Source organism: Crocuta crocuta, unplaced genomic scaffold (genome assembly GCF_008692635.1).
Source record: "Crocuta crocuta isolate KB4526 unplaced genomic scaffold, BGI_CrCroc_1.0 scaffold72, whole genome shotgun sequence".
Lineage (NCBI taxonomy): Eukaryota > Metazoa > Chordata > Mammalia > Carnivora > Hyaenidae > Crocuta > Crocuta crocuta.
This window is the reverse complement of record NW_027529427.1, coordinates 6,150,772-6,169,184: the sequence shown is the minus strand read 5'-3', so window position 1 is coordinate 6,169,184 and position 18,413 is coordinate 6,150,772. Positions and strand designations below refer to the sequence as shown.

Below are 18,413 nucleotides of genomic sequence, written 5' to 3'. Positions count from 1 at the left end.
TGTGGTATATAATAAAAAGGATACATTGCCTTTCAAACTTATCAAACAAATTGATATTTTTTCATTTCTTTGAGTTGCTAAGTATTATAAAGTTACTCTGTAGCTATCCTGCTTGGATTGCAAACAAATAAAAATTCTGTGTGGTGGAATGGAGAGATGAATTTACACTAACATGAAGTAGACTCGTTCTGATTTATATGTAATGCACTAGCAACACCAAAATGGAAGAAGCTAAGTGAATGCCAGGTATTCTTAAGCAATTTTATGTCCACTAACAGATGTTTCCATAATATACTTCTCCAAAGTTCCAACAGGGCACATTCTAAAGAATACATCTTCCATGAATGATCTTTTACATACCTGTGTCATTAGCAAGGTTTAACAACGCATATGATTGAACCCTGGGGCATGACCTGTACTTGGCAATATTGTCAACTCATATTACTAGTTCTTGTGATATTAATTAGGTGATAAATAAGTAGAATGTTGCTAGGGAAAAGAAAATTTTATATCTGAAAAAAAATTGAAATCATATAAAAAGTATGTCTTTGACCATAAAGGAATTAGACCAGAAATCAATAACCACAAGAGAACAGAAAATTCTCCAAACATTTGGAAATAAACAACACACTTCTAAATCATCCATTGGCCAAAGAGGAAGCATCAAGAGAGATTACAAAATATTTTGAACTAAAATGATATTGAAAGTTTATATTAAAATGTATAGAGGATGCTGCCAAAGTAGTGCTTAGATGGAAATTTATAAAACTAAATGTTTCTATTAGAAAAGGAGAAAAGGGTGACTGAAGTGGCTGGGACACTGGATTGCTCTACCGTCTCCACTGAAGGAGGAGGTATAGGTGGCCTGATCCTTACACTCCAAGTGTCCCCTTATTTCCTAGTGGTAGAGGTCCTGGGTTCCCTTCTTCCTGGAGATGTATTTTAGAGGACTGCTGGAAAGATGGCTCACCTCGTTTCACAAATACAACTAGATAACACTCACATCTGTGTAAATAATCTAGAAAGTGACCCGAAGGCTGGCAGAACAAACTCCACAACTAAATGTAGAGAAGAGGACAGGAAGGGGAGAGATGTGGCGAGGAGTTAAACAGACCTGGGGGACTGTCTGCGGAAGGGAGAGACTCATAGACACAGGGAGGGGAGAGAAACCGTCTATCAATCCAGGAAGCCCACACAGTGAAGACAAATCCCCACAACATTTGGCTGTGAAAACCAGAGGGGCCAATTTCATCAGTTCTTACTGATGAATCCAGCAGACTCGAAACCTGGAATTTGAAACATCAGCAGGCATGCTCTGGCCAGACTGAGAGGGTGAGAGGAAACTGAGTCCCTGCCCTTAAAGAGACAGCACAACAAACAGCCCTTCAGAGATATAGCATAGAAGCAGTCGTTTGAAAAACACCTGGGGCACATGGCAGGGAAAGTTCTTTACTAATCTCAGAGTATATCCTGGAGGGACAAAGATTTTGGGAAACTCCTCCATGGACAAAGGACCTGGCAGGTGCCCGTGCCCCAGCATAAGAACACAGCCATCTGTTGGAAACAAGGCAACACCAAATCTCTAACTTGCTAACACCAGGAATCCTACTCTGCCCCTGCCCCACCTGCAGATTCATCCTCTCCAGTCAGGCCTGCCCCAGTCCCTGTAGTGTGGGTCCCCTCCCCCAGAAGACCAACAGACAACATTGCTAACACTGCACTTCCTGCCCCAGAGCACATTGCAGATCCACCACCTCCCATATGGTCCTGCCCTGAGGCCCAAAGGGCCCTCCCATATGGGCCCTTTGGATGGAGCCCATCCATGCCAAAGCTGAGCCATGAGCCTGGCAGTGTGCAAGCAGTCCCACTAGGGGCCACCACCACTCCAAAGTGACTCCTTCCCTAGGAAGAGGGAAAGATAACCACATACATCAAACTGTTATCGCAGCAATGGGATGGGGGTCTAACTACAAGCCCTGCCCACCAATAAAAGCTTCTTAGGGACAGCACAGGGAAAGTGCCTTGCAGTTGAGTGCTATTGTATCTCCAGAAAAATGTCTGGTCTGACTCAGCTCAAGCCAAAGGTGGCCCCAGACTGATACACTAACCACACAGTGACCAAACTCTGCCCACAACAAGCAAAGAAAGCCATTGCAGATGATTGGATTGAAGGCAAGAGTGATTCGGCCACAATAGTAGGGTGCATACATCATACATAGGAGATACTCCTGAAGCACCAGGTTCTGGTGAACAGGGAATGTTGCACCTCAGGGCACTACAGGACCTCTTCTTCGCAAGACTACTGTTTTCAAGAGTAGGAGACATAGCCAACTTTCCTAACACAGAGAAACAGACACAGCGAGTTACAAACAAATGAGACAGAGAAATATTTCCCAAATTAAAGTACAGAACATAGAAAGAACATCAAGAGACCAAAGAAAAATGGAGATAGGTAATATGCCTGATAGAGAATTTAAAGTAATGCTCATAAAGATACTCACTAGACTTGAGAAAAGAAGTGGAGGACATCAGTGAGACCTCTCACAGAGAAATAAAAAAGAACTAATTAGAGATGAAGAACCCAATAGATGAAATTAAAAATACACTAGAGTGTATTTAGCAGCAGACTAGAGGAAGCAGAAGAATGAATCGGTGACCTGGAGGACAGAGTAATGAAAAGTAATCAGTACAAGCATGTAAGAGGGAAAAAATACACATACAGAATAAAAACAGAATAAAGGAACTCAGTGACAACATCAAGTGTAAAAACATTTGTATTATAGTAATCTCAGAAGGAGAAGAGAGAGAAGAGGGGGAAGAAACTTCATTTGAATAAATAATAGCTGAAAACTTACCAAATCTTGAGAAGGAAATAGAAATCCAGATCAAGGAGGCACAGAGATCCCTCAACAAAATCAACCCAAGGAGGTCCACACCAAAATACATAGTAATTAAAATGGCAAAAGTAGTGATAAAGAAAGAATTTTTAAAATAACAATAGAAAAGAAAAGTAACATACAAGGGAAACCCTATAAGGCTATCAGAGGAGCTTTCAGCAGGAACTTTGCAGTCATGATATATTCAAAATGCTGAAAGGAAAAGATCTGCAGCCAAGAACGCTCTATCCAGCAAGGCTATCATTCAGAATAGAAGGAGAGATAGTTTCCCAGACAAGCAAAAGTTAAAGGAATTCGTGACCTCTAAACCAGCCCCACCAAAAATGTTAAAGGAGATTCTTTGAGTGGGAAGGAAAGACCATAAGTAAGAGCAAGAAAAGTAAAAAACACAAAATGAGTATATTTGAAAAAAAAAAGTATATCTGTAAATCAGTCAAGGGACTCACAAAATAAAAGGATGTTAAATATGACATCATATACCTAAAGCATAGTGGGGGGGAGCAGTAAAGAATATAGGTTCAAACCTTAAATGCCCATCAACTTAATATAAACTGCTATATGCAGATGTTATATGCAAACCTAATGGTAACCACAAATCACAAACCAGTAATAGATACGCAAAAATAAGGAGAAAGGAATTCAAGTATATCACTAAAGAAAGCCAACTTATTGTGAGAGAAGAAAGCAAAAGAAGAAAGGAACAGAGAAGAGCTACAAAAACAACCATAAAACAAGTAACAAATGACAATAAGTACATAACTATCAATAATTACTTTGAATATAAATGGACTAAATGCTCCAATCAAAGATATAAGGTGATGGAATGGCTAATAAAACAAGACCAGTCTGCATGCTGTCTACAAGAGGCTCGAGACTCATTTCAGACCTAAAGACACATGCAGATACAGATTGAAAGTGAAAAGATGGAGAAACATTTATTATGTAAATGGATGTGAAATGAAAGCCAGAGCAGCATACTTATATTGCACAAATTAGACTCGTGTGTGTGTGTGTGTGTGTGTGTGTGTGTGCAAAATAGACTTTAAAACAAAGATTGTTACAAGAGGCAAAGGACACCATATAATCATAAAGGGGACAATCCAACAAGAAGATATAACAATTGTAAATAGTTATGCACCCAACATGTAAGCACCCAAATACATAAAACAGTTAATAACAAACATAAAGGAAGTAATCACTAGTAATACAATAATAGTAGGGAAATATAACACCCCACTTATATCGGTGAACAGACTATCCAAGCACAAAATCAACAAGGAAACAACGGATTTGAATAAGACATTGGACAAGATGGATTTAACGGATACATTCAGAATATTCCAGGGGCACTTGGGTGGCTCAGTCAGTTAAGTATCTGGCTTCAGCTCAGGTCATGATCTCACAGCTCATGGGTTTGAGCCCCACATCAGGCTCTCCACTAACAGTAAGGAGGCTGCTTGAATCCTCTGTCTCCCTCTCTCTCTGTCCCTCCCCCACTTGCACACACCCTCTCTCTCAAAAATAAACAAGCGGTTTTAAAATTTTTTAAAAAGAACATTTCATCCTAAAACAGAAGAATACACATTCTATTCAGGTGTACATTGAACATTCCCCAGAATAGATAACATATTAGGCCACCAAATAAGCCTGAATAAATCAAAAAAGATTGCATCTGCATCTTTTCTGACCATAATGCTATGAAACTAGAAATCAATGTCAAGAAAAAAATATGGAAATAGCACAAATTCATGGGGATTAAATAACATATTATTAAACAATGAACGAATGGGTCAATGAAGAAATCAGAGAGGAGATCAAAAAATTCCCACCCAAACCACCTCCAAGACCACCACCAAAGTTTCCAGAGCCACTTCAACTTCTTTGGCTGGATGAAGCACCAGTCATGTCTTGCTTAGATAGAGTTTCCCTTACTTCACAGTTGTGGCCATTCACAGTATGGTATTTTTGAATGAGAATCTTGTCTACAGAGTCATGGTCATCAAATGTCACCAAAGCAAAGCCTCTCTCTTTGCCACTGCCTCAGTCAGTCACGGTTTCAATCACTTCAATTTTCCCATACTGTTCAAAATAGTCTCTTAGATGATGTTCTTCAGTGTCTTCTTTAATGCCACCTACAAAAATCTTTTTCACATTTAAGTGGGCACTAGGTCTTTGAGAATAGCCTTCTTTGGTTCTACAACTCTTCCATCCATTTTGTGTGACCTTGGATTCATGGCTGCATCCACCTCTTCCACAGTGGCATACGTGACAAACTCAAAGCCTCTGGAGCACTTGGTTTTGGACCTCTCCTTACCACACAGTCCATAAGTGTTCCCATTGCTCAAAATGACTCATTAGATGATCATCAGCTGTTTCAAAGCTCAAACCTCTGATGAAAAGTTTCTGCAGCTGTTCAGGCTCTTTGGGAGACTCTGACTTAGACATGATCGTTGTGGGAGGGGAGACTTTAACGATGCTTACTCCCAATATTTGCAAATTAAGCAGCATGATACACCACATCAACAAGAGAGAGGATAAAAACCATATGATCACTTCAAAAAAAAAAACAAAACCATATGATCATTTCAATAGGTGCAGACAAAGCATTTGACAAAGTATAGCATCCATTCATGACAAAATCTTCAACAAAGTAGGTTTAGAGAGAACATATGTCAATATAATAAAGACCATAATTGAAAAGCCCACAGCTAACATCACATGCAAACTTAGGAGTTTTCCCTTAAGATCAGAAACAAGACAAGGATGTCTGCTCTCACCACTTTTATTCAACTTACTACTAGAAGTCATAGTCATAGCAATCAGACATGGAAAAGGAATAAAAGGCATACAAATTGGTAAGGAAGAAGTAAAAGTTTCACTATTTGCAGATGACATGATACTATATATAGAAAACCCTTAAGACTCTACCAAAAATGAACCCTACTAGAACTGATAAATGAATACAGTAGAACTGAAGGATACAAAATCAATGTACAGAAATCCATTGCATTTCTATACACTAACAATGAGGCATCAGAAAGAGAAATTAAGAAAATAATCTCATATATAATTGCACTAATTAAAAATCTAAGTTTCCACTTTAAAAAAAACCTAGAAAATGTGAAATTAATTCAAACTATACTACAGATAACAGCAGCAAAGAATAAAATAAACAAAAACATAGAGAAAGACATGAAGGAAATGAATAGAGAAAAGATGAAACAAAAAGTGTTTCTTCGAGAAGATCAACAAAACTGATAAACTTCTAGAAAGATGGACAGGGTAAAAAAAGAAAAGGCACAATAATGAAAGAAAGTTTATGTAAACATTAAGAGCATAATAAGAGAATATTACAAACAACTCTAACTCACATAAATTCAACAATTTAGATGAAATGGAAACAGACCAATTTGTTAGAAACCAAAACTCACCAAAAATGAAACAGATAACCTGAATAGTCCAAAAACTATTTTTTAAATTGAATGTTAGTTTAATACTTCCCCAAAAAAGAAATCTCCAAGTTAAGATGTTTTCAATGGTGAATTCTAACAAACACTTAAAAAGGAAATAACATAGATTATACACAGTCTCTTCCTTAAGATAGAAGAAGGTGCACTCCCTAGCTCATTTTATGAGGCCAATATTAAATTGATAACAAAACAGAGAAAGACAACAATAAAGGAAAACCATAAGTCTGTCTCTCAGGAACATAGATACAGAAATTCTCAGTAAAACATAGCAAATTAAATCCAACAAAGTATTAAAAAAACCACCACAACAAAATGGAATGCAAGACTGCTTCAACACTTGAAAACCAATCTAATCTGCTATATTAATAGTCTAAAGAAGAAAATCAACAAGGTTATATCAATTGATACGGAAAGAGAATTTCACAGAATTCAGCATATATTCATATTAAAATTTTTCAGCAAACTAGGAACAGAATAAACTTTCTAACCTCATAAACGGCACCTACAAAAACATCTATAGCAAACATTATACTTAGTGGTGTATAACTGAATGCCTTCCCACTGAGACTAGGAATATGGCAAGGATGTCTGTTCTTAGCACTCCGATTCAACATCATACTGGAAGTCATAGCCATTGCAAGAAGGCATGAAAATGAAATAAAAGGTATAGGATTTGAAATGAAGAAATAAAATTGTGCCTATTTATAAACATGATTTCTACATAGAAAATTCCGAAGAAACCATATACCAAGAAAAGTTCTAGAATACAGGTCAGTATTCAAAACTCAACTGAATTTCCATATACTAACAGTTGAAAACTAAAAATTTTTAAATAGTTGTAATTACAGTGTCTCCTTAAAATGAAATACTTAGAGATATACAGGATCTGCATGGTGAAAACTACAAAATGCTAGTGAATGAAAAAGAAGATCTAATAAATAAAGAGACACAACATGTTCATAGATTAGAAGACTCAACATAATAAAGCTTTCAATTTTTCCCAAAGGAATCTGTTGTTTTAATGCAATTCTATAAAAATCCAGCAAGATGTTTTGTAGATATAGACAAGTTGATTCTAAATTTATATGTAAAGGTAAAAAGAAGAAGAAAGAGAAATTATATTATACAATTTTACGACTTACTCTGAAGATAGATTAATCAAGACAGGGTGGTATTGGTAAAGGGATAGACACAGAGGTCAATAGAATACAGAGTCCAGAAGTAGATCTACACAAATATAGCCAATTGATTGTGATAAAAGTGTAAGGGCAATTCAATATATAAAGGATAGTGTTAGAACAATTGAACTTTCATGTGCAAAAAATTGAACTTCAACCTAAAGCTCATAACTTATACAAAAATTAATTCAAAATGGATCATAGATTTAAAGTAAAATGTAAAACTAAAGACCTGTTAGGAGAAAATATTCAGGGCCGACCTAGTTCTTAAACATGACACCAGTCATAATTCATCAAATAAAAAATTATAAAACGGACTTCATAAAAATTTAGAAGTTTTGCTCTGTGAAAGACTATCAAGAGAATGAAAAGACAAGCTACAGATAGCAAACCATAGATCTGACAAGGGACTTTTATCTAAAATATATAAACAACTCTCAAAACTCAACAGTAAGAAAACAAACAATCCTATTAGAAAATCCTATACACAAATGTTTACAGGAGCGTTTATCATAATTGTCAAAAACTGGAAATTACCCAAATGTCTTTTATTAGGTGAATGGTTAAACAAACTCTAGGATCCATACCATGGAATACTACTAAGCAATAAAAAGGAATAAGCTAATGATGTAGACAACAACTTAAAGGATCTTAAGAACATTAAGTGAAGTGAAAGAAGCCAATCTCATAAAAGGTTATATATTATTTGATTCCATGTGCTTAACATCCTCAAAATGACAAAATTACAGACATGGAAAACAGATTAATGATTTGCAGGGAACAGGGACAATGCAGGAGAAGATGTGACTATAAAGGGGCAAAGAGTTTCTCTTGGTGAGGGAACATCCTATGTCATGATGGTGGTGGTGGTGGTGGTTTCACAATTTATATGTGAGATCAAACTGCATTGAACACACAAATAAGTACATGTAAAAACTGGCAAAAACTGAGTGAAGTCTGTAGTCAAGCAGTAGTGTACCAACAATTCCCTGGTTTTGATAGTTATTACTGTTATATAAGATGTCACCATTAGAGGAAGCAGGGTGAAGCATTCAAGGGACTATGCATACGATTTTTTGTTACTTCCAATGAATCTACAATCATTGAAAAATAAAGTTAAGAAGATAACTGTAGTGTATGGCAGTCAAGGGCCCATGCTTTTAACCTTTAGCTACCATGAAGGAACAGAGGGAGCTGAGAGAGACGATCACAGCAATGGCTGAAGGGGAAGAAAGAAGAAGGAAAAATGTCCTCCAAAGGGAAGACCAATGTTATTTGGATGCTAGCCCTGGTTATCCTTTCCCTAAAAGCTCTGAACCCAACCTTCATCCTCAGACCTCTTACTTTGTCCCTCAATTGTTCTGTTGTTTTATTCCCAACTGTACTGGGTTGATAGTGCCTCCCCCCCCAAATTCATGTGCACCCAGGACATCAGAATGTGACCTTGTTTGGAAAATAGGGTCACTGCAGATGCACTAAAGATGAGTGCACATGGATTTGGGTAGGCCCCAGTCTTATGACTCCAGTCTTTTTTTTTTTTTTAATTTTTTTTTAATGTTTTTTAATTTATTTCTAGGAGAGAGAGAGAGACAGTGTGAGCCGGTGAGGGTCAGAGAGAGAGGGAGTCACAGACTGAAACAGGCTCCAGGCTCTGAGCTGGCAGTCAGCACAGAGCCCGACGCGGGGCTCGAACCCACGAACCGCGAGATCATGACCTAAGCGAAAGTCGGACGCTTAACCGACTAAGCCACCCAGGCGCCCCATGACTCCAGTCTTTATTAAGAAGAGAGGACAGAGAAGCACACACACACGCACACGCGCATGCACACACACATACATCCTCCTCTTCCTGCACCCCCAAAAGGCCCTGTGAAAATGAAGGCAGAGATTGCAATGGTAGATCTATAAACCAAGGGATACCATTGGCCACCAGGAGTCACCAAAAGCTAGGAGAGATGCATGGAACAGATTCTCCTGCAGAGCCTCCAGTAGAAACCAACCCTCTGATACCTTGATCCTGGACTTCCAGCCTTTACAACTACGAAAGAATATATTTCTTTGAAATATATGTTTCTTTGAAAGAATATATTGTTTGAAGCCACTCAGTTGTGGTACTTTGTTATGGCAGCCGTCAAAAACCAATACACCAATTTCAGGGGCTTCTTCCCACTGACCTCCAAGTAGTGCTGGATCCGAGAAGGCATCTCAACAATAAGTGTCTCCATTAGCCTTAGGAGGGATTGGAGGGTCTCCGTGAACAAATCCTGAGGGGAAAAGAAGAACTCAAAGACTTCCTGAGAAGGGAGGCAAGCTATGAGAGACTCTTGAATACTGAGAACAAACTGAGGGCTGATGGGGGTGGGGGAGAGGGGAAGGGGGTGATGGGCATGGAGGAGGGCACTTGTGGGGATGAGCACTGGGTGTTATATGGAAACCAACTCGACAATAAACTATGAGAGAAAAAAAAAGAGACTTGCTGAGATATCAGCCCCATCCCTCCTTCTTAACTTAGATCAGTGCTCTAGCTCTCCCAGGAAATCTTCCTTGAGAAGTTCTGCTCCACAGGTTTCCCCCTAACATTTCAAGTGCCACTTGCCCATTGCTAACTTGAACAAGTTCTTCTGTTGTTTTCAGCAGAGCACAAATATCTGCTTGATTTGCAATTTGTCCTAGTGGGTGGGGAGATCCCAGCTTGCCCCAAAATGGGGAAATTCTGTCAAAATCCTCCCTCCCTAACCAGACCTACACTGAGGAAGGCCTCATGGGAATATTAGCAGAGGAAGCCAACCTCAGCTTTCTCTGTAGGTACCGGTCCTTCCTTCATAACATAAATAAATATGAATTGACAAAGAAAGACCACCAGACATCTGATGAAAAGGCCCAAATAAACAAACAGACCAAATGGCCCTAAAGAAAACCAAACTAATTCAGTAAACAGTAGAAACCTTTATTTTTAAAAATTCTTATTAATATCCTCAAAAAGAAAAGGCAAGAGATTGTGGCATCAATAAAACAAGAACAATCAGTCAAGATAAAGAAGTAATCAGAGAACATGAAAGAATTCCTAGGAACTAAACATATAAAAGCAAATTAGAAAATTTAATCCCTCTTCCTTCCTTCAAGGAAACACTTGGGCTCTGTAGGAAATGGATTTAGCTCTCTTGCACCTGGAACTCTCTGAACTTATTTACCCATAGGCCGTTAGTAAAATCATGTTTGAAACCTTCCTGTCTGGTTTCAATTGTACAACAGTTAAAAGGTAAAGAATTGAGTGTCTACCTCTGGGCCAGAATATTGAAGTGGTGACAGTAGCAATCAACGAGTACTCTCAAGAAGGAAGTACTTCTCATGAGTAGTGTTCAGACTATACGACCTAGTAATCTCTGATGGTTATCATGTTTTTACCAAAGAAGGTGGAAGATCCTTACATATAACTGCTGAACCTATACTTCTCATCCTCTCAAAAATAAAAAATAAAGACAAACGGACAAACATCAAAGAGTTAATTACCACAGCAGCCTGGGCTTCCTGGGAACTGGATGCCTCCTTCTGCAAAACCTCTGTGGGTGGCAGGCATAGCACACTCTTACAGCACGTTCCGAGTAGCTCTGTTCTTTCTTCCAACTCTATGAGGGGGCGGAGCTTCCTAAGATCCAGGAGGAAGGAGCAAAAATGTAAGGAGAGAGTAATGGCCAGGAATAACAGCTGAGGAAGATACAGAGAGAGACGGAGGAGACAGAGGGACAGGTGGGAGAAAGAAGATACCAAAAGAAAAGGTAACCAAAAGAAGAAAAGGAGGAAACAGTAAGAAAAGTTTTAAAATGCCAGGAAGATGTTAAGAAAGGAACAAGGAAAGAGGAAGTATTACAGAAAAGGGTACTGATATTTTGGGATGATATATTACTGTTTGGTTCCCCAGATATTTTGAGGGCATGGGGGAGGCAGTCAGTGATGGAGATGGAGGTGTTTAGTCAGGGACAGCCCTGAAAGCAGAAGAAAGCCTGGACCAGAAACAATAGTAAGTGCCTATGGAATATGGTAGAGGTGGTCTCTGCCACGTGCTCCAAAAATCCCCTCCAAAAAAATCTTGGTAAAAGGTGGTGTTGGACATCTGTCCAACAGATGTCTACAATTGCTTGGGGCTCCCATACTAAAAGCAGAGCAGAAAATAAGGTGGGAACAAACTAGGTAACAAAGAATTGAAATCCAGTCAGAGCAAGGAAGACAGAATGGCTGGAACATTGTTACCTGAAGTTAGTGATGATGTTCATTGCCGTCTGCCTAATGGAGCTGGAGATGGAATTCAATGGCTCCTCCCTGATTAACTCCTGTAATACACCCACCCCAGCCCCCCACCCCAGAGAACAAGAGTATGTGAATATATTTTTCTTGCTTTCCTCCCCCTCCTCCCACCCCAGGGTATATTCACAGGAAACTGGAACCTAGAATTTTCAGAGACTTCCAAAGACTCAGAAGGATAGCACAATTCTCCTACTCGCACCCATACCTTCCCCACACCACTCACCCCTATCTTGAGAATGGGAAAGCGAACAATAAGGTAGGAGAAGGACACTGGAGAATCTGGACTTTTAGCCCCCAGGTCTAGTCTAGGAGCACAGCCAATGGTTTCCATGAGTGAGGACCCATCCTCCCTCCTCTGTGCATTTCTACCTCCATTCTCCTGAGTTGTACTTACCATCATAAAGGTTACAATTTCTAGTTTCTGAGGGAACTTGAATTGAAAGGCCACAGTCTGGCTGCTCAAGATGTTTGTTAGCTGGGTCAGGGCGTCCAGGTACTCCAGCTTCAGGTTCTTATCCTGAACCAAGCAGTATGCTCAGAGATTTCCAAGGTAGGAATGATCCTGGGGCAAGGGAAAACTACCGACACAAAATCTGGGAGATGACTTGGGAAGGCTTATTTAGGCTAAACCCCTGCATCTTCCTTCTGAGGGCAGCTTAGGAAAGTAAAGCTCCCAAAGCTTCCCTGTCTCTCAAGTTATTGTATTTTTACCAAATAAGTTCTCCTGAAGGATGTCTAGTTGTATGGTAAATGAATAGGGAATGGGAAAGGTTTCTTCTCCTACCCTAGGGGTATATGCTCTGGACTAATGGCAAAGGCAGGAAATTTATTTAGGGCTCCCTCTCTTGCCTCCCCTGAAGCAACTGTGATAGCCCCACCCCAGAGTTCCATTTAAGGCCAGGCATCATTCTCTTGGAGGGGAAATACAAAGAAGGCAGGGATGGGACACTGGAAAAGTAGAGAAAGCAGGAAGTACCTTTTCTACAATACAGTTGCGGTAGTGTTGCAGGACCATGGCCAGGATGTCATCTAAATACATGAAGATGGCTCCCTTGCTCTCTGAAATAATCTTGCTATAGCTTAAGTAGATGATGTTACAGACCAGCCCCCATTCCCTTTGCTGATGTTCCTGTAGAGGGAAGGGGGAAACTTGCCTTCTCTTAATCTTATCCTCCTTGCCTCCTCCCCTGATGGGGAAATGGAGGTTCAGAGAGGAATGGATTTCCTGGATGGCACAGAGGGAAGGTGGGGCTGTGGAATGGTGAACAGTGGGGAGGTAGGTGGTCCAGCTGGTGATACCAGGGCCTGACGCACAGGCATAAAGGAGCATGGGAAAGGGAGAAGAGGATGAAACTTGCCCACAGTTGGCCAACAGGAAATAGAAGCATGTACAGGTGGGTCACAGCACTCAAAGGAGTGGGGGGCCTGGGGTGACAGGGATGCCTTAGAAGGCTTTGTGTGGGAGGGTGGCAAAGCTCCCAGGAATGCCATCACCTTCATCAGTTTGAGGATGGATGATGAGTTCTTGTCAGTGAGTATAGCACTATACACTTGCAGTTGGTCCAAGGTCACCTTCAGATATTTCATGGACACGATACTGAGTGCCACAGCAATGCCCTGTAACAGGGAAAGCCTCAACCTCATGCCACAGCTCAGGGTGAGCCAGAACTTTATGCTCTCCCAGAACTAGGGATTTAGAGAGGGGACAGGAGAGTAATGGGAAAGAAAATAAATTGAAGGAAAATTTGGTTCTCCTGACTCAAACTATTTAAAATCCAGAGGGAGAACCAAAAGTCCATGCAAGAAATAATTTAAGAAGCAAATTACAAGAAGCAGACTCTTAACAATAGAGAACGCACTGATGATTACCAGAGCAGAGGTGGGTGGGAGGATGGGGGAAATAAAGGATGGGGATTAGAGAGTACACTTATCATGATGGAAAAAAAGGAAGTCTAAAAGATAGATAGATAGATAGATAGATAGATAGATAGATAGATAGATAGATAGATAGAGAGAGATAGAGAGATAGATAGATAGACAGAAGATAGATGATAGATAGATAGATANAAGAAGCAAATTACAAGAAGCAGACTCTTAACAATAGAGAACGCACTGATGATTACCAGAGCAGAGGTGGGTGGGAGGATGGGGGAAATAAAGGATGGGGATTAGAGAGTACACTTATCATGATGGAAAAAAAGGAAGTCTAAAAGATAGATAGATAGATAGATAGATAGATAGATAGATAGATAGATAGATAGATAGATAGATAGATATAGAGAGATAGAGAGATAGATAGATAGACAGAAGATAGATGATAGATAGATAGATAGATAGATAGATAGATAGATAGATAGAGTGGCACACGGTTTATCAAAACTAAAGAGTCCTCATTTTTGTATTTTTCATACTAATTGACAACATCCAGAAAAGCCCTTCCTGAATATCATGGAGCAGAGGAACCACCACCTCCCCTCCCCACCCTACCATAACATTTGTGAACTGTGGGCCCTCATATGTATATTAATTCCTCTCTCGATTCAGTAGAATTTTGGTGCCTAATGCTTGGGGGGAGCAAATTAACTCAGATTATGAAAAATTAGAGTCACAGGTTTACTAAATCTTGGGATTATCAAATCCAACATTGCAGAATAGAGAATACTTACATGCGCTAGTAATTCAGAGAAGGGTTGTGAGGAGGGAACAAAGGGGAAGAACAAATCCAAGGCACATTATTGACAGGGTTGGATGGATAATCAGAGAAGAAACAGAACAAAGAGAAGACGCACAGACAGTGCCAATATTTCTAAGCCTGGAGAACAGGAAACAGCAGAAAGTGACCAAAATGGGCAGGTGGAAAAGGGGGCCTGTTTAGAGTTGAGGAGAGAGGAAGGAGGAAGTCCCTGCACACGTCTTGTGGGACATATTAAAAGGAAAACTAAGTGAAAATGCTATCAGTGGTTAGTGGATCTAGGAACAGATGACTGAGCGGAAGCCAAGGGCAAGGGAAGCTTGGGGACTCTACAGTTCCTGTCAGGAACCCCATTTAATTTAAATCCCTCTGCCTCATAGCAGGCCCTTTTGACTTAAATGTCAGCCAAGCATCTTCCTAGAGCTTACTCAACAAGGATATCTGGGCACAGAACTACAGGAACATCTAACACAGAGAGGCAGGTGCCAGCTGTTTGCCAACTGGCTTGTTTATGCAGGGCAGGCCACCATTAAGACTTTGCAGCAGAGGGGGCAGAGCGGCAGGGACCTGGGGGCAGTTATAGTTGCTCCAGGACACAGATCTTCAAGAAAGGATGAAGTATTAGTGGGACTTTTAGACTTTTGACCTCCAAGTAGATAAAGGGAAAATTTTGCCTAGTTGTAAAGCAGGGACTAGTTAAACATCAGAAAGGGAATTTATTGTCCCTCTTCTTATGCCATCCCTTAGCCATGGCTTCCACTCATCCTGGTTATTCTTCATTGTCATCATCATCATCATTATGCATCATCATCATCTTCAACACTGACATTATCAGGATATTTACTGCTTAGTTTGTACCAACCTTACACATGCTATCTCACTGATCTTCACACTAAAGCTTTGAGGTAAATATTACCAACTCCATTTTATAGAAAGAGAAAATATAATTGTTCTCTAATGTAGCCATCCGGCCCAGATCTGAATTTCAGATCTACAGGAATACTGAACATCTCCATTTGGCTATACCAGGGGCACCCTAACCTCTCCTGATCAAAAACTGCATCATCTTCCTCCCCATTTTGCCTTGCATTCCTGGTCTCAGTGAAGGATACCATTATCCTCCCAGCTGACCATGCAGAAACCCAAGAAACATCCTGAACATCCTCTTCCCTCCTACCTTTATCCTCTGTATCCAGTCTGTCCCCACGTGCAGCAGAGGGGTCACTTTTACTTCCCTGTCAAAGAACTCTGCATTCCAGTCCCACCACACCACTAACAGTTCTATAGAAAGGCCCCCAAAAGTTCTTGCTCCTGAGTCTTGTCTTGGAATATTATGTCAAGTGATAATATTCACTTTCCTCCTTCTCTGAATCTAGACTCAACTAGCCCAAGGCCCCACCACCCCACACAGCCACTGTATGTCACTGTGACCACTCATGTAGCCTTTAGTAATGCTATTTTGTGTAATCAGCTGTTTTCTCCCTATACGTGTCTGTCCCCTCAATGATACTGTTTGCATCTTGGGTTTGGTAAATTCCTGACGACGCGGTCATGTTGGTGGTGGATGCTCTGAGAATCTGGCAGAGGACGGACATTGGAGAGGGGAGGCCTGAGAACATGGGGACCCACTCTACCAGCAAGCAACATCTAGAGAGTGCTTGTGTGCCAGGCATTGTTCTAGAAGCTTTTATATATTTAATCTTCAAAACCATCCTTTGACACACATATTCCATGGTATTCTCACCAAAAATACATAATCTAAACCTAATCATGAAGAAATATGAGACAAACCAAAAATATGGTACATTCTATAAAATAAATGGTCTATACATTTGTAAATGTCAAGATCATGAAAGGTAAAGACTGAGGAACTTTTCCAGATTAAAATTATTAAAGATAAATGATAACAAAATGAACTATTTGATTCTAAATTAGATCCCAGAGCACAGAAAAAAATGTTTCTCTTCTGCTCTAAAAAAATATTCGTGGGACAATTGGCCGTTTTCATAGATCAGCTCTACGAATTAGATAATAGTACTGTGGCAATGTTAACTTTCTAATTTTGACACTGTGCTTCGATTATATAAGGGACTATTGTTATTTTTAGGTAGTACACCTGAGGTATTTAGGGGCAAATGTGCATGCATTATGACTACAACTTCCTAAAGTGACTAGAGAAGATAAAATAATACTAGTAAGTAACTTGCCCAAGGGCACACAGCTATAAAGTGGTAGAGCTAGGATTCTGACCCAGGTTGTCTAGCTTGCCAGGTGCCAGCTTTTAACCACTTGGTCATCCTGCCTCTTAAGGGAAAAATGCTCCCCCCACCCTTTGCCAGTTCCTCCACCTCACCTTCCTGTCCTGCAGCTCTTTGTGGGAAGTTTGTAGAATGGAGGAGAGCATCATCTGCACCATTTTTATATTCCTCGAGGTCCGCAGGGTGAAGCCAAAGAATTTATATAGAAAAGCCTAAGAGAGGTGAAAGCATAGGGTATGCATAGCTTGGAATAAGGTTAGGGCAGCCTGCGGAATAGACACTTCCCAAACTAGCTTTGTAACTGTCAGCCAGCATCTCCCCCCACTGCCCCATCCACCACACTGGCTCTCTTGTTCTCAGGGCGGGTGGTGGGTGGCATCTGGATAAGGTACTAATCCTACAGAGCAGGGGCTCAAGCTAGAGGTAAGAGAAAGCTATATTTCTGCTGTATTTCTAATTTCTCAGCCTCTTAGGGTATGGATCATCCCTTTAGGGACTTTCCCTGATCCACATACTTCCCATTTCCAGCTGGGAAATAAAAAGCTCCTTACCTCAATGTTTTACAGTTTTCACCTCCTTGGTTAAGTTTATTCCTAAGTATTTCTGGTGCAATTCTAAAAGAGATTGCTTTCTTAATTTCTTTCTGATGCTTCATTAAATGTGTAAAAATGCAACAGATTTCTGTATATTACTTTTGTATCTTTTCTGATTTCATTTATCAGTTCTAGCAGTTTTTTAGTGGAGTCTTTAGGATTTTCTGTATATAGTATTGTGTTATCTGCAAATAGTGAAAGTTTTACTACTTACTTGCCAATTTAGATGGCTTTTACTTCTTTTTCTTGTCTGATTGCTGTGGCTAGGACTTCCAGTTCTATGTTGAATAAAAGTGGTGAGAGTGGACATCCTCGTCTTGTTCTTGATCTTAGGGTAAAAGTTCTCAGTTTTTCACTATTGAGTGTGATGTTAGCTGTGGGTTTTTCATATATGGCTTTTATTATGTTGAGGTATGTTCTCTCTAAACTTACTTTGTTGGGAGCTTTTGTCATGAATGGATATTGTACTTTGTCAAATGCTTTTTCTGCATGTATTGAGATGATCATATGGATTTTATCCTTTCTTTTGTTAATGTGATGCATCATGTTGATTGGTTTGTGAATATTGAACCACTCTTGCATCCCTGAACTAAATCCCACTTGATCATGGTAAACGATTTTTTAAAGTATTGTCGGATTCTGTTTGCTAATATTTTGTTGAGCATTTTTGCTTCTATGTTCATCAGAGATATCAGCCTGTAGTTTTCTTTTTTTGTAATGCCTTTATCTGACTTTGGTGTCAGGGTAATGACACAAACAAATGGAAACATTCCATGTTCATAGATTGGAAGAACCAATACTGTTAAAATGTCTACAATCATTTGTAGCAATCTACAAATTTAATGCAACTCCCATCAAAATACCAATAGCATTTTTCATAGAAGTAGAACAATCCTAAAATTTGTGTGAAATTACAAAAACAAAACAAAACAAAACAAACAAAACCCTGAATAGGCAAAGCAGTCTTGAAGAAGAAGAACAAACTAGAAGTATCACAATCCCAGGTTTCAAAAATTACTACAG

The 18,413-nt window shown here is 39.7% G+C and overlaps 1 protein-coding gene across 1 annotated transcript in view; it reads right to left on the bottom strand.

Annotated features, from left to right (window-relative positions):
* The window catches only part of LOC144227426 (maestro heat-like repeat-containing protein family member 1), an 80,269-nt gene that overhangs the window by 26,569 nt on the left and 35,287 nt on the right, over positions 1–18,413 (bottom strand). Inside the window, exons 20-26 of the mRNA XM_077759025.1 lie at positions 16,893–17,009; positions 13,342–13,464; positions 12,824–12,976; positions 12,242–12,364; positions 11,794–11,873; positions 11,056–11,191; positions 9,720–9,809 (exon numbers count right to left, since the gene is read on the bottom strand). Of these exons, the coding sequence (XP_077615151.1) occupies positions 9,720–9,809; positions 11,056–11,191; positions 11,794–11,873; positions 12,242–12,364; positions 12,824–12,976; positions 13,342–13,464; positions 16,893–17,009 (822 nt within the window). The remainder of the gene's footprint in view (positions 1–9,719; positions 9,810–11,055; positions 11,192–11,793; positions 11,874–12,241; positions 12,365–12,823; positions 12,977–13,341; positions 13,465–16,892; positions 17,010–18,413) is intronic.